General features: G+C 38.5%; 1 protein-coding gene across 1 annotated transcript in view; it reads right to left on the bottom strand.

Moving 5' to 3' along the window:
• Positions 1-2331: 2331 nt before the first annotated feature.
• The window catches only part of ST8SIA4 (ST8 alpha-N-acetyl-neuraminide alpha-2,8-sialyltransferase 4), a 44820-nt gene continuing 33029 nt past the window's right edge, over positions 2332-14122 (bottom strand). The window contains exon 5 of the mRNA XM_051643666.1: positions 2332-7101. Within this exon, the coding sequence (XP_051499626.1) occupies positions 6819-7101 (283 nt within the window). The 3' untranslated portion in view covers positions 2332-6818. The remainder of the gene's footprint in view (positions 7102-14122) is intronic.

Raw genomic sequence — 14122 nt, forward strand, 5'->3', positions numbered from 1 at the left:
GCTTTAATTAAACACTAACGATACAAGAAAATATCTACAATTCTATACAGATGTGTTCAGAAATGCGCAAACCCCTATTGCCTGCCTCCCTTCCCCCAGGAATTCCCACAGCACTCTCCTTAGCTGTGAGCAGTCCTGAAAAGTACCAGAACTGCTGCTGGAGAGAGCACAGAGTGATGAGGGTTGAGGGATACAGAGCCTTGGGGTCAATGCTGATGGAGCTCTCCCTAGATGCCGGTCGTGGACAGAAGAGAAGGGAAGAAGCAGGAAGGAAGTTGTCTTCTGTAATCTCTGACCTTCCTTTGAGCTTATGTAGATACATGTATGGAATATCTTAGGCCAGTTTTGCTGTCCATCTAGGTCCATCTAGTTACAGATATGACTCTTCTGCCCCAGTAGCCTCTGCTGCAGCAGAGCTAAGAAGCGACCCTGGAGTCTCAGCAGTAACATAAACATTACAGTGTTATCAGTTCACTAGCTGCAACACTTGCTGCTAGCTAAAAGAAAGCTAACTGAAAGAGGAAAAAACAAAACAAAACAACAAAAAACCCAGTAAAATAAAAACTGGCTTCATCCTGGCTCAAACTAGGACACTGCTGATGTTAGTCTGCTTAAGGTCAGCTTCTTTACAACACAAAAGAGACTTTAAATAATCTTTTATTCTAAGCCCAGAAGCTCTTCATTTTGCTAATTCCCAACATAGTTTCTTACTTTATAAATTGCAATTCTGCACTTGCATCTAATTCATTTCATAGGTTTAGAACACATTCATAGATATACATATATGTATGTATATAAATATATACACATATCTCTCACTAAACTTTCAAAGCAAATTGTGTCTATATTAAAGAAAACCAACATATATGTATGAAAAACCTGAGCTGCACCTCTTGTAGGATTTTTAGTTAGTCATAAAGCCGATTTATTACTTTGTTTTCTGTATTACGTGTTCTCAGGTAATTAATCTCATTTTTTTTGCCCTGTAGGTTTTGTCTTCCTTTCTTCTTCAAGGGTATAGAACCCACTAATCTGTAGCCTAAGATGAAAAAGAAGCCTTTTATTATATTGGAGGTTAGACAGAAGAGACTTTATTAGCTATGTATTGTCTACTGCACTATAGACAATTAATAGGGCATTTTTTTCTAATTTTAGCAAACATGTCCCTTGTTAATCAAGTGGCCACAGCTCTTTGGCATTTTTAGTCAACACAGGGTATTTCTTCAGGCTGGGTGTGTTACCAGAGCTCTGTGAGCTTAGCTGAAAATTATTTACCCAACATGAGGTTAATGCTCTCATGTGTACATTCCCACTGAAACACTTCAGCTTTTGAGTCTCCTCCAACAGAAGACACAGACGTAATGAAAGGCAGAAGTCAACAGTTTCAGGTCAGTTTCCAAATGACTTTCCATACTGATGCATAGGAGAAATGAAAGTCTCACCACTTCTTTCACTTCCTGGACCCCTGCTTATCTGAACATTGTGGAAACAACAGTTTGTGGAAGAGTGGTTTCGTGTGATGCAAGAGTTCACATTTGGAAATTTAATGTGATATTAAATACACATCTTACCTTAGGGTGAGATCACTGGGGGTTTTCTGTCAAGCTTATAAAAAATGTTCTTATTTAAGTCTGTGGGGCTTGAGAAAACTTTTAAAATGTGCTGTACCATAGCAGCGGCCGCTCCTCTGTGAGAGGCAGCACCACGTGTGACCCTCGGGCTCATCCAACAGCTCCTCCAGACTGGGGGGAAGTTGCGGAAGCACCTGACAGCCGGTAGCCCCGATACCTGCCCGTGACACATACGATCTGCTGCTTTTCTCCCTATTTCTCTTTTCTTCCTCCCCTGCACATTGCCTCAGCAGTTTGCACAGTCCCACTGACTCCCCTCCAGCTTCGCAGACCCTCAAGTCTGAATGCTTATCAGTTCTGAAGTCCTGAGGCTAGCCACTTCTCCTTGTCTCCTTTATGATTTGCCTGACAGGTCAGCGTCTCCATGTACTTTATTGCTTCCCTTTCAGTGTCCCATTTGACAAGGTCCTCAATCAGGTAATCTTACTGCAATAAACACTCCTGCACTCCATATATTATTATGAGTTAGTGTGACTTACCAGTTTTGGTTCTCATCACTGCCTTCTTTATCATTTCTCGGTCAGGTTTGTCTCTCTCTGTTCTTGTTTATGGCTTCCTCCTTTTCTTAATATCCCCTTTTGTATTGAGAAAGTCCTTAAGACACCTTAAAGGAGAAGACACTCACCCTCCACATACCGTTACAGTTAGCCCATAACTGAAAAAATATCACGTGTGTTACAACAAAATGCAGAACAAGATATAGAAGAAAAAATTAAAAAAATTTATTTTTCAGTATACAAATAAAAACCCAATCCCCGTAGCTGTACTTGAAATAATATTAAAAGTGTCAAACATAACAATCCTGACAAAATATATATCAGTACTTTAAAACACTGAAATCGTATTACATATGATCAGTAGCAACAGTACTGTGCAGGAATTAAGGTCTCTGTAAACACTTTATTTTATCTACAATTAGAATAATTGTGCTATTCCCAACACAAAGCAACAGTGCTCTTCAAAATAAATAATGTGCAATTTCAGAGTTATATCCTGAAATATGCTAATCTAGATCCCCATTTAATCCTGGATGTGTCTCTCCCAGGAAAGTCACTGTAAGGAGTGCTTAGCACGTTGATGAAATACTAAAATTAGGTACCTGTTTTTCTTCAAATTGCAGACAATTAGAGAAAAGGTGGTAACCTAAAGCACATATTGATTATATTGTTTAACAAAAGAAGTGTACACTTTTGTACATCAGCTTGTGTAAACCAGCCAAGTTTTGAAAGGTTTAGCAGATCTTGTATCTGAAGAGTGGCTCAGAGCTGTGGAAGAGAGAACTCTTCCAAAGCTGAAAACTTAACAAACGCATTTATCTATTATTTTTATAAAATATGAAAGACTGCCACAGAAACACTAACATGTACACTAATAAACAATTTACAAGTAATGTATCTGAATTAAATCAAGTTGTCCAATGTAAAGCTGCCATAAGATTCAGAAAAATATACAGTCTGCTGCCTTGATGTAGCTCCCAGTTCTTATTTTTAACATTCTTTCAGGAACTGTATCTGGCAATTGATATGAATGATGTGAGGATAAATTTGAGGAACACTCCACTGATGAGCATTCCTCAGTTGTTCCTCAACAGGGCTGATATAATTTCAGAATTAGCAATTCTTTTTATCCCATCTACTTCATAGTGCTGAATGACAAATGTGGTAATCATAATAAACCTGTTTAACTGACCTGTGCTGCAGGCAGCACAGGAAGTGTTAATCTATACAAACAACAGAAATAATCCAAGGCAGCTATGGAGGATTAAGCTGTTGACTGTGGCCCAGTGAAGGACCCTAAGTTAAAATTTATTCCACTCTAAAGTCCCTATACAGTAATTAAGCCTTAAAGCAATGTCTCAGGTCTGCTATAGGGATAAAGAGTCATACAGTGGAAGTAATTTGGTTTTTTTCATTCACAACCTGGGCTGCCTCAGTAGAAATGCAGAAGGAGCCTCAGAGCAACACAGAGCCGGGAGTAGAGAAAGGGTGTCTGCAATGAGTCCACTGGTACAGCTTCCCAGCAGTGAGAGGGCTAAGAACCAAGGCTGTGTAACCTATGAGGAAAATCTCTGGGCATGTCCCCTCAGGTCACCCTAAAGTAACCAGTAACTGCTGGTTAAAAAACACCCCAAAACAGATAATTTTAAGCACAACAGACTGCACACCAGGGAGCCTCAGAAGCTTTGGGTGCCACATGCACACAGATCTTACACATGAGCAATAGAGTAAAATGGCTTCTAGTGTTTGCTAATAAATTGCATCACCAAAGACTACAACTGCTACTTGCCTCAGAATATGGTTTGAAACCTATCACTCACTACATTACACCTCAGCTCAGGATGAAGCTGAGCCAGGTGAGACAGGACACAGGTTAGTGAGGAGTCCTATGCTTTTGGTAGGGAAACACCCCTGGGTGTCAGTTTGAGGGGAGAGTGCTATGGGAAAGATAATTGTGGATGACAGAAGGGAGCCATAAGACCATGGCTCATGGTGCCAGAAGTGTGCAATATTGAAAATGGAAAGCCTGCAGGAGATGAGGTTAAGGCTCTGTTTTGAGGAGGTATGGACAAACCCTGTTGCCTAGAAAGTAGGGGCTACTGTTTTGTCTTGTGCCAAACTATGTCAGAAAAACTCTGCCCTTGTATGTAGCTTGTGTACTAAAATTAACTTCACTTACAGAAAGTGAACCTTGCAAAACAGGCTCAGGCCAAATTTTTCTTCAACTGCTGATTTCTAAGGACAAACTTAGACAATTTATGTCTCATTGTTATTATTCAATTACACAAGTAATTTTTTTTCTACTACAATAGGAGTAAGAGTGTCTCCATCTACTTTGCTTCCAGAGAAATAATCAATTGGTGTTTTAAAACCTTCCCTCAGGTAAAAAAATTCACCTGTTAATTAATATTTCAATTTAATTCAATTCTGTTTTTGTTGATAGCCTGACATTAGAGAGAAAAAGATGCTTTTCCAAAGATAAAGCTAAACAGATGCTTCTCAGAGCTTCTGTGAGACTGGCACATGTGAATTCTTTATCTAAATAATGTCAATATATAAAAATTAAGTTTTAAAAGATCAACAGCAGCAAACCTCTAACAGAAATAAAACAGGAATATACCCACCTTCAATAAGCCTTGTCATAAACTGCAAGCTTACACAGTGTACAAACTACACCCTCTGGCTTATCAACAACAAATTAAACACATTCTGGTCTGTGTTGCTGTTTAGTTCTTTGTGATGCTTTAATTTTAGTGATCATGTTAGGACAACATCCCAAACCTTAGTATATAGCTAAAGTAAACTGCCCTAGGTAGGAGAGACTGGTCAATAGGGAAATATGTTACTGTGTCTTACATGTAGCAGAATGACTTACTATTTCCCAACAACTTTTGGCAAAACTGCAAGGGAATGATTTAGTTACTAAATTTGCGTAAGCACAGACCTCTAATCATGCATAATGAAATACACGTGAACTTAAGAGGAAAAATTGGTAATAAATGCATTTTTAGCCTGCAAATGTTGGTAGGTGTTGTGCTACATATGAAATCGCTCAAGCTAGTTCAAAATTCTATTGATACAATTAATATCATATTTGGAGATGAGGACCTAATGTAGAGCTTAAAAGATAACAAGATAATACCCATGCATTGGATCTGCATGGCTCCTCTTTAGCCTTGCTTGACTGGAAAATGGTTAAACAATGGCATTCTTAATTCACCTGCTCCCTCAGTGCTGAAATATAACATATGCAGACAGGTTTTGTATCTTAGTATATGCTGTACTGACACTTCATCCCTTCCCAGCCTCCTGTGATTTCTTGCTCTCTTTTTTGAAATAAGAGAGTGAAATAATTCTTCATTTTTTTGATAAACAAACTGATTCTCAGGAAAATCACTGTGAGATAAAGGAGCTCTGTGTTAATTCAGTCAATTACATACCAGAACATTAAGATGATACAAACAGGTATCCATCACATCATCCAACACTATTAGAAATTTAATTTTTAAAAGTAATTTTATATATGTATATATATATTATTTTTTCTTTAGAGGTGTTCCAATGTCACCTGAGTTCCCTTAGACTTTGTGTTTAACTTTCAATCAAGAATAAAAATTGTCTATTCATATATATTTGACTGTATGAAATACTAGTTTACTCCTAAAGATTTTTCTGATTAAATTCTACATGCAAAGTCAGTAAAGAGACTTTGTTTTGAGATGCTTACTTCAAAAACTCAAATTACATAAATCATGTTTTCCCTTCAGTAGCAAAGGAAAATCATACTAAATCTACAGCACTTCTTCAAAGAAAGAAAACTTTTTTATAGGAGTAATCTTTGGTACCAAAAATAAAGGCACCTTCTTGTATGTTTTCAAATATGAGCACAACAGAACAAACTTATCTTTAAAACTGGATCAAAAAGACCTATGAGTGGTTCCATGTAGAGGAAACTAGTGGTAGCTAGAAAACAATTGGGACATTAAGGGTCATGTGACAGCAGGATACAACACAGTAAAAAGTGATAAAATATTTGACTCTTCCGTCCACCCTCAATTTTTTTCCTAAGACAATTCCATAACATATATACTTCTAATTATTCATAACATTCTCAAAACCCTTTAAGGGCTCCAATACTCAAAAGCAATCGAACCCAACTAACAGCAATAAGAGAAACAGCAAGAAAAACTGTTAAAAGGCATGATCAGAAAGAGTACTGTGACTGAAGGCATTTACTGATTTGTTTCATCTTAGGGACATCAGTATCTAGTTGGTTCCATTGTGACATTTTCTATCCAGGCCTGGTTTATTTGGTCAAGAAAATATTCCATCCACTGGGGATTTCTTCTGTGGGCTGTCTGACCACGGTGGCAAATCAGCAGTAAGCAGGCTATATTTTTCTTCTTTCATTCATGATGAATATGTCAGTGGCTCCTGTAAACACTACTGAGTATACATTCAAGCTCAGTTCTTAGTGAAAGTGGCACTTACTGGAACTCTTGCAGTCAAGATAGCTTAGTTGTATAGCACTCTACAGGTATAATAGCTGGTTATGTACTTCTCATAAAAGTCCTTTTTTCTGCTGGTTAGTGGGTACTGTGACATATCCTTATTGGATCCCACTACCATTTCAGAACATATTTATGATGAAATGTGTATTCTGTACTTCTTACTGTAATTTACATGTACTTTATTTCTGTCCGCATTTCCCTGTTGTTAATTTAAGTGCTCCTCTGTTATGCAACACATACAACGTTTTAAACTCTAATGGCATCCTGTGAGGACTGGCATTAGAAAAGTATCGATACTTCAGATCATCATAATAGTGATACTTCACTGGTTTTCCATGTAAATCCTTTGGGAATGGCCAAAATCCATACAGGTGAATTTCATCACAAAATCTAGTGGCAAGAGTATACATGAGGAGACCAGTGCTGGGTCGTTTAATGTGGACCTTGTTCGTCAGCCAGTAGCTGCAAAGAAAGAAAAAGCATATTAAGGATCTCTCATACAACTTCATGTGAATAAATCCTGTAAACTTATTTTGTCTATTATGCATTCATTTTACACTATAAAAGAGCAAGTGTTTCCTTCTCTCTAAATTGAGATAGTAAATTGCACATTGTTTTGGCCCACCTTTAATCCATCTAGACAAAGAGAAGTGAAACCTTATTTAACACTGTGCTGAATAAAAGCTGGCCAGCTAAGGTTCTTCGTTCAGGCTTTAGCCCTAACAAAAAGTCACGATACCTGCAAATACTAGAAAAGTGCAGTTAACATACCCAGCCAGAACAGTCAACAGTCTACAAACTTTGACCTATTGCACTATCCAATTCACCTCAACCCATCAGCCCTAAGCAGAATATTTCATTTGCCTAGTGGTTAATTCACAAACTGCTTCTCTAAATCTAAAGGAAATGGAAATAATAAGCATAACACCTTGAGAATGTAACTTCCAGAAGTAAACAGAAGTGAAGCTTTAATTATTTTGCTTGTAAGTACATAAAGCTTCCTGTTTGCTAATGGTGGTCTGCAGAAAAACAAATTATTGCACTAATAGTTTTAGAAAGGTTTTGTGGTTTTGTTTTGTACTCAACAGTACACAGATTCAGCTGAAGCTGCAGAACAGTTTTCCTGAGCCAGAAACAACATCTGGTTGTGGTTTCAGAAACTACAGAGAGTTTTCAAAGAAGCAAATGGTGGGTAGGTGCAGAAGGAACATGAGAATTGAACAGGATTCCAGCATGTACCTCATGTACCTCCAAGATCTGCCATCAACACTGCTTTAAAACCCCAAAATTAAAAATTAAAACTGAATTAAAATAGTGCCAGCCTATTACTGGTAAAATGCTTATCACAAACCTGATTCAATATAAAGCTTGTTAGTACTTAATAGAAATAAAAAAGGGTATTTAGAAAATTAAATCTGGTCATTCAGCTGGTTCAGATAACCAGCAGCCAAACACACATTTGTACTACTCAAACTGTGGGAATGAGCAGCTTCATGTAAGAGATGTAAGTGAGCTGTTACATAGTGTGACCATACAAACATAAAGCATTGCATTGTATCACTATATTCTTTGTTAGTTGTAGGCCTGTTCTACCATAAACTAGAGAGAGAGTAAAGGGAGGCTCATATGACCACATTTACCCTAATGCTAAACAGCTCACAATAAGGCTGAAACTCTGATTATACAAAATTGCTTTAAAGGCATTTAGTAGTGCAGCAGGAGGAACATTCCAGCCACCACTGAGGCAGGATATAAAAAATATCTCTTTAATCAAAGCCTCAGATGCTCTGCAACACTAAAAATAACCATCCCATTGAAACTGGCCTTTTCAGTTTCTCTTTGCCAAAACCATAAACCTAAAAAGGCTGATGTCTTTGACTCAGAGATACACATGCATGTAAAAGGCTTTTGGGGTTGGGTTTTGGTTTTTCATTTTTTTTGGTTGGTGGGTGGTTGTGTTTTTTTGCATTGCACTCAGTTTCTTTTTTGAAAGCTGAAGGACTCTGCAAGCAGAAAGCAGTTACAGGCCGAGTGGTTGCTTCTCCAAAGCAAAAAGAGGGAATTTTGTTTGTCACTAAAAAAGAGGATGGTAAAAAGCATATTTAAGAAGCAAATGCAATGGCAAATTGTACATATTAAAATGTAAGTTGCAATTAAAAATCATCTTGCATATAATTATTTCATTGTATTAATACATTTGAGTTTCTGAGACAGGATTTCTGAGGTAGAATGCTAAGTAGCTTGCTCCCTACACTAAGAAACTACAACATGTATTGTCTCAGGCAAGAAAAACCTGGTATCACAGAAATCACAGAATGTTAGGGGTTGGAAGGGACCTCGAAAGATCCTCTAGTTCAACCTCTCTGTCAGAGCAGGATCACCTAGAGTAGGTTACACAGGAATGTGTCCAGGTGGGTTTTGAATGTCTCAGAGAAGGAGACTCCACAACCTCTCTGGGTATGACAAAATGTTCATTAACAATCACCATGTGCAAAGCTACCCCCTCCCATGTCAAGTGGATTTGAAAGGAATCTAGTTTTTAAAAATGCAAGAGTGGGTCTAACTAGATAAGACTCTTCAACCAAACAGCCAACGTTTCTCTTGAAAGCCGTGTCACACTAAGAACAGTGTATTTTGTTTGAACAAAAATGCTATTTAGCTAAAGGCTAGACAGGGAAAACAAATAATGTATTCTGACTGAAAAGCTATAAGCATACTAATATGCACCAGACTGACTCCTGGACATTGCTAAGTGCTCAGAAACACAGAGGTAACTGGTTCAAATTTGTAAAATGAGCATTTAAAAAACCTATGGAATTATTACTTTATGAAAGCATGACTACAACTTATAATTTATTAGAATTTTTCCTATGAAAATTGCAAAAGAATGTTACTCAAAGTTATGTAGCAGGACTCTCCATCTCTCAATATGCCTGCCTCAGTTTCCCTCTATGATTCACACTGCTTTTTGTCTCTCAGTTTTGTAGGCCCAAGCCTGGAGTGGAAAGATTCCCATGAGAAAGTGAACAGCCTAGCAAACTCTGAGCTGGTAACAACCTTGAAAGGTACAAACAGAGGCCAAGTGGATATTCATAACTGCTCTCCAGTATTTAAGAACATGGACCCCAGCCCAGCCACAACTAGGCCTTAAACAGGGCTAAAGTAAGAACAAACAGATAAACAAAAGAGTTTGCTTGGTGAGAACAGGGCCCTCTTGGATTTTTCTACTGTTTTCCTTTTATTCTCCAATGAGAGATTTTGGAGGCATGGCTAAATAGTTATATGACAGCACTCAATCCACTTTATTCTATAAAAGGCTTGTCCCATCTTTGATCAGGGGACTTCCATACACTTTCCCAGGAGGTATGCTGGACCTTCTCCTCTCCAGGGGGGACACCTGCCAGAGAGACTAATTCTTGAGAATTAAGATCCGCTCAGGCATACACAGCTGTGACCGGGCAAGGGTGAGAGATATTAACTATTTCATTGTCTTCTTTAGCAAAATTAATGTTATGTAATCTTCATCATTAAGTATAAGATTGTAGGATCCTTTCAGAGTGATAATTAATGTTCTAGGCCTAGTACAAAATTTGATAATAAGTAAATTGCTAGCATTTTAACGGTTAGCCTTTGTTTGATCTAACCATAAGTAGTAAAATTCAATGTTAAGACACCCTTTACATTCAACTTTCCATCTTCCAGTTTCCCTGCACTTTTACTGTACTTGTGCCTTCTATTTTGGAGAGTTAAAACCCCAACGTTATATGCAATACACATTGATCTGTGCAGAGACATCTTGTCTGCCATTCATCCCATCTGCAACAAGTTAATAACTTGCACTAATTCTAACTTGCACCACTAGATCTAGTCTTTCCTACTCATGTGAATATCTGTTCTTAGGCTAATGCCCAGTAAGCCTATTTCTGTAAGAGAAAAAATCCTATTACTAAATAAAATAAATATTAAATAAATCCTACTATTAATACTGCGGTTATAGATCAAACGAAGAAAAGAAGGAATTATGACAGTTGTGAAACAAAATAGCTAGCCAGTTCACTAAACTGTAAGATTACAGTTGAGAAAAAAAAAAAAAGGCTATGTTCATGCATTTTGAAAATTTCTTTCAAAAGGAAAGGAAATACTTGTCACTTTACTGATTAAAGTCTTTAAACAAAAACTAAAATGTTTTGCAGTTACTTATGATTATGCTAAAAGTCATGGCATATTGCCAGTGTCTTTAAAAAGTTACCATCAGTAAAGTACTTAACAGTAATTTGGAGTGAGATCTTTAGTCTTAAGTCAAGCTACACAACTTCAAGTCATCAATATTCTAGAAATAACGTGTGTTTACATATTGGCACATATCCCAGATATCTCATGCGTGGAACTAGAAACTGAAAACATAAAGAGAAAGACAGATTTCCTCTTTCACCTGTTTCAGATTATGATCATGATACCAAAATAGCAATAATGGTTGAACAACAGAATTACCTAAACTAGGAAATCTCAGGCAAATTTTGCACTCTACAACAGCCTTTCTGTATTACCCTTGTCAGTGAGGAGTCTACTGCTCCCTACATGGATTCAGTAGGAAAAGGACAGATGTTTGCTACTAACATCAAAGACTTGAGATTTCAAATGCATAAGCCAAATCTTCCTCTACCCACAGCCTCTAAAACCTGTTCTTCTCCCTCCCTGGAATTCATTCAGTTCACCTTCTAATTGACTTCACAGCCAGTGTCATCTCCGTGGATATACTACCACTATGAAATGCCCCTGGTGACTCAGAGATACCCACAAACTACAGCAAATTAATTCCTCTGAGAACCCAAACCAAATCCCTTGCAGGCAGTGGAAATCCCAGTTGCCATCGGTGGTATACAGGTCAAGTGGTGTGTTTTGTTTCTAGTTCCAGCTTACAGCAATTCCCTGAAGATGGCCATGCTGCACAATCTTCTTGGCATACAGCCTCCACAGCATGGACAACAGTTAAACTTAAGAGGTTTAATGCAGCCACGCTGTTTCCCATCTGGTGCAGGCATGTGTGCCTCACTGTTTAGAGAGAACACAGTGCAGCATCGAGGGAGGGATTTCCTGCTCATCCTGTGTTTATCAGCCCTCAGGGTTTCCCTTTAGTGATTTAAATGACTGCTAGTTCTGCAAAGCAGGATAAGAAGACACTCCGAGATTATTTTCTGAAAGCTTCTTGTCGTTGAGAGCTACGTTTTGAGAGCTTCTCTCTCTTGCCTCTTCTTCTGTAGTCTGACCCTTGCACTAAAGGGTGACACTAAACGTGAGCAAGGCCTCGTCTGTAAAGTTCAAGCCAAACATGAACCTTTCAATCTGCAAAGCCCACAGATGGATTTTACATTGTATGAGCAGTATGAAACAAACGGGAGGATACTGACCTCTTAGCCCTTCTGTATGTTACATTTCAACAGAAGATGAACATTTTTATATAAGCATAAACGGTGCCACCTGTTGGTTTCAGTATGATTCTGATAAACCCACTACTTCCTCTCTGCCCACACTTCTGGCAAGTGCGCACACATTTATACTGAAATGGAAAAAAATAAAATTAAAAAAAAAACTCATGAGACTTCAGAATGTTCTGAAACCAGCAGTTGCACTTTTTCTCAGTAGGTCTTGTCAGATCCCTTTACAGGCCTTTTTTGCAAGCTGCAATAGAAAATTATTACTTATTCTGGTTGGAAATTCCCCTGTATCCCACTGCTAGCCAATAAAATACAAAAAAGTTTAACATGAAAGGCAAGTTGTAGCAGTAACCTCCTCCAAGTCAATTTTCTTTGGTTTGGTAACTTCAGAGATAAAACGCCTAAATGCTTCTCAGCGCTTCTGACTTGAAGCACTTAATCTTTATCCATATATGCAAGAGTCAGGGCCTTAAACCCATTAAAGCCTTCTTGAATAAATTAATGTGCACAAAAAGGGGAGGCTACAGAAGACCCTAAGTCCTACTGCTTCTTCCTATACTAACACCAGTGAAAGAGGATTTTTCCAGTGTTCACTGAAGGAGAGGACTTTGCATTAATTTTCACAATCTAATGACTTGGATTAAAAGGCAACTGACAGAACCTGGTGGCATCATCTTTCATCTGTCATGGTCACCCATGAAGAACGAAATGCCATATTCTATTCTTGATCTAGCTCTGCCAATGCCAATGTGGTAGCTAGACCTGTAATACAGAATTAAAAAAAGAATAATAATCACACCCATAATATCCATTTCTGTCTTCTTTGGTCTGGACTTTTTGTTTTGTCCCTCTAACAGCTCCCCCCTAAAAAAAAATATATTAAAATAATAATAATAAAATAAAAAATCAAATCAGAAAAACAAGTTTAGTCCTTTAAATTTTCTATCCTTTTTCTTTTTTTTTTCTTTTTTTTTTCTCCAGATGAAGGGATCAATTTGGAATAAAATATTAATAAATATATTTAGAACTACTAGTGTTTGTCAAATGATAACATGGTATCATGAAAACTGTCCACTCTTACGGAAAAGTTCAGGTGCAAAGGCATTTTTAGCCACATGGTAGCAGGCAAAAAGCTCAGAAGGGATACAGCCAGGAGAGCTACCTGAATATACCAAAGGGAAATGTCATCTATATAGCATATAGAATCATAGAATCATAGAATCATAGAATCCTAGGGGTTGGAAGGGACCTCGAAAGATCATCTAGTCCAACCCCCCCTGCCAGAGCAGGGTCACCTCGAGCACATCACACAGGAACACATCCAGGTGGGTTTGGAATGTCTCCAGTGAAGGAGACTCCACAACCTCCCTGGGCAGCCTGTTCCAGTGCTCTGTCACTCTCACAGTAAAAAAACTTTTTCGGATATTCACCTTGAACCTCCTATGCTCCAATTTACACCCATTACCCCTTGTCCTATCACTGGTCATCACTGAGAAGAGCCTAACTCCATCTCCCTGACACTCACCCCTTACATATTTGTAAACATTGATGAGGTCACCCCTCAGCCTCCTTTTCTCCAAACTAAAGAGACCCAGCTCCCTCAGCCTTTCCTCATAAGGGAGATGTTCCACTCCCTTAATCATCTTTGTGGCTCTGCGCTGGACTCTTTCAAGCACTTCCCTGTCCTTCCTGAACTGAGGGGCCCAGAACTGGACACAATACTCCAGATGCGGCCTCACCAATGCAGAATAGAGGGGGAGGTGAACCTCTCTTGACCGACTAACCACACCCTTTCTAATACACCCCAGGATGCCATTGGCCTTCTTGGCCACAAGGGCACATTGCTGGCTCATGGTCATCCTCCTGTCTACCAGGACCCCCAGGTCTCTTTCACCTACACTACTCTCCAGCAGGTCAGCCCCCAACCTATACTGGGACATCGTGTTTTTCTTCCCCAAATGCAAAACTCTACACTTGCCCTTGTTGAATTTCATCATGTTTCTCCCCGCCCAACTCTCCAGCCTGTCTAAGTCTCTCTGAATGGCAGC

Source organism: Apus apus, chromosome Z, assembly GCF_020740795.1.
Source record: "Apus apus isolate bApuApu2 chromosome Z, bApuApu2.pri.cur, whole genome shotgun sequence".
Lineage (NCBI taxonomy): Eukaryota > Metazoa > Chordata > Aves > Apodiformes > Apodidae > Apus > Apus apus.